This window comes from Olea europaea, chromosome 4 (assembly GCF_002742605.1).
Source record: "Olea europaea var. sylvestris chromosome 4, O_europaea_v1, whole genome shotgun sequence".
Classification (NCBI taxonomy): domain Eukaryota; kingdom Viridiplantae; phylum Streptophyta; class Magnoliopsida; order Lamiales; family Oleaceae; genus Olea; species Olea europaea.
In genome coordinates this window covers 5,616,212-5,617,688 of record NC_036240.1, presented here as the reverse complement: position 1 = coordinate 5,617,688, position 1,477 = coordinate 5,616,212, and the positions used below count along the sequence as shown (strand labels likewise).

The 1,477-nt window shown below is 41.0% G+C and overlaps 1 protein-coding gene across 1 annotated transcript in view; it reads left to right on the top strand.

The window, feature by feature from the left end:
• Positions 1 to 897: 897 nt before the first annotated feature.
• Positions 898 to 1,477, top strand: part of LOC111392777 (GDSL esterase/lipase At4g16230) — a 1,838-nt gene continuing 1,258 nt past the window's right edge. Inside the window, exons 1-3 of the mRNA XM_023018175.1 lie at positions 898 to 960; positions 1,045 to 1,099; positions 1,223 to 1,323. Coding sequence (XP_022873943.1) covers positions 898 to 960; positions 1,045 to 1,099; positions 1,223 to 1,323 — 219 coding nt within the window. The remainder of the gene's footprint in view (positions 961 to 1,044; positions 1,100 to 1,222; positions 1,324 to 1,477) is intronic.

Sequence of the window (1,477 nt, the reverse complement as noted above, 5' to 3'; positions counted from 1 at the left end):
TATGATTGATACGCTGGTGGTGTGGAACGTGCGAGAGATGAACACGTCTAAAGGAAGGCTAAGAAAATTGGTCAGGAAACATAGTATTGCTATACTTGCAGTGGCAGAACCTTTTCACAAGGAAAAACATATGTATTCATTTGCTAAGAAAATAAAGATGTCAGGATGTGTCTCTAATGAGAAAGAAGGGGGCAAAATTTGGATTTTTTGGAGGGATGATTTTCAAATGGAGTGGATTGGGGCATCTTCTCAAGCTATACATGGTATAGTGACAAAGGGAGGACATAGCGTGGTGCTTACTTTTGTGTATGCTAAATGTAGTGCTTTAGAGAGGAGGAGTCTTTGGGTGGAGTTAGAAGGTTTACGAGTGGTTGGTCTACCATGGTTAGTGTTGGGGGACTTTAACATAATTCGAAATGATGCAAAACGAAGGAGAGGGAGGCCAAGACCCTTGGTGGCGATGGAAGAATTTAATACTTGCATTGATACATGTAGATTGGTGGAGGTGCCTTGTAAAGGTCGGAAGTTATCATGGTGTAATGGACATGAAGGTTTAGGTCGGAGTTGGGCACGTCTTGATCGTGTATTGGCCAATATTGATGCTATGCGACTTTTTCCAGATATTCAAATGATATATTTGCAAAAAACTACTTCAGATCATTGCCCGATGTTGGTCCAGTTTTACAAGACAATGGAAAACTATGGGCCTTCTCACTTTCGATTCCAACGAATGTGGACTGAACATGAATTTTTTATCCCGTGTGTAGAGAAAGCTTGGAATTCAAATGGGATTGGTGAGGGGTTAACGGGTTTGTACAAGCTTGCTGCAAAACTAAAAACCACAAAATTGCTCTGAAAATCTGGAATAAGCAAGTATTTGGAAGGGTGGAGCACAGGATGTCGGAGTTGGAAGAGAGGGTCGAGACACTAGAGGCTGAATTGCAAGAGAACATCTCAGAGGTTTTGAAAAAGGAATTTATGGAGTCCAAATCAGAGCTCTTACAGTGGTAGCAAAGGGAAGAAATACATCTTCTGTCACAACAGGCAAAAAAAAAGTGGCTGAAGGAGGGAGACAATAATACTAAGTTCTTTCGTGCAAGTATTGCACATAAAAGGAGAAGCTCGAGGATAGAGTAGATGATTTTGTCAAATGGGACGATTTTATTGTCTCCCAAGGAAGTTCATGATGTAGCAGTAGATTATTTTTATAATTTCCTAACAGAGTCTCATATGGAGCCTCTACCCGACTTGTCAGAGTTTATTTGGGAGACTATTTCTTCTGATGACGAGGATCAATTGTGTAAGGCACCTACTGAAGATGAGGTAAGAGAAGCTATCTTTTCAATCCCGATGGATAGCTTGTCGAGCCTGGATGGGTTCAGCTCTGCTTTTTATATTAAATGCTGAGATATAATAAAGAAGGATATGATGGAGGCTGCGTGCGATTTCTTGGGTGGTAGCCCTTTGCCAAGATTTT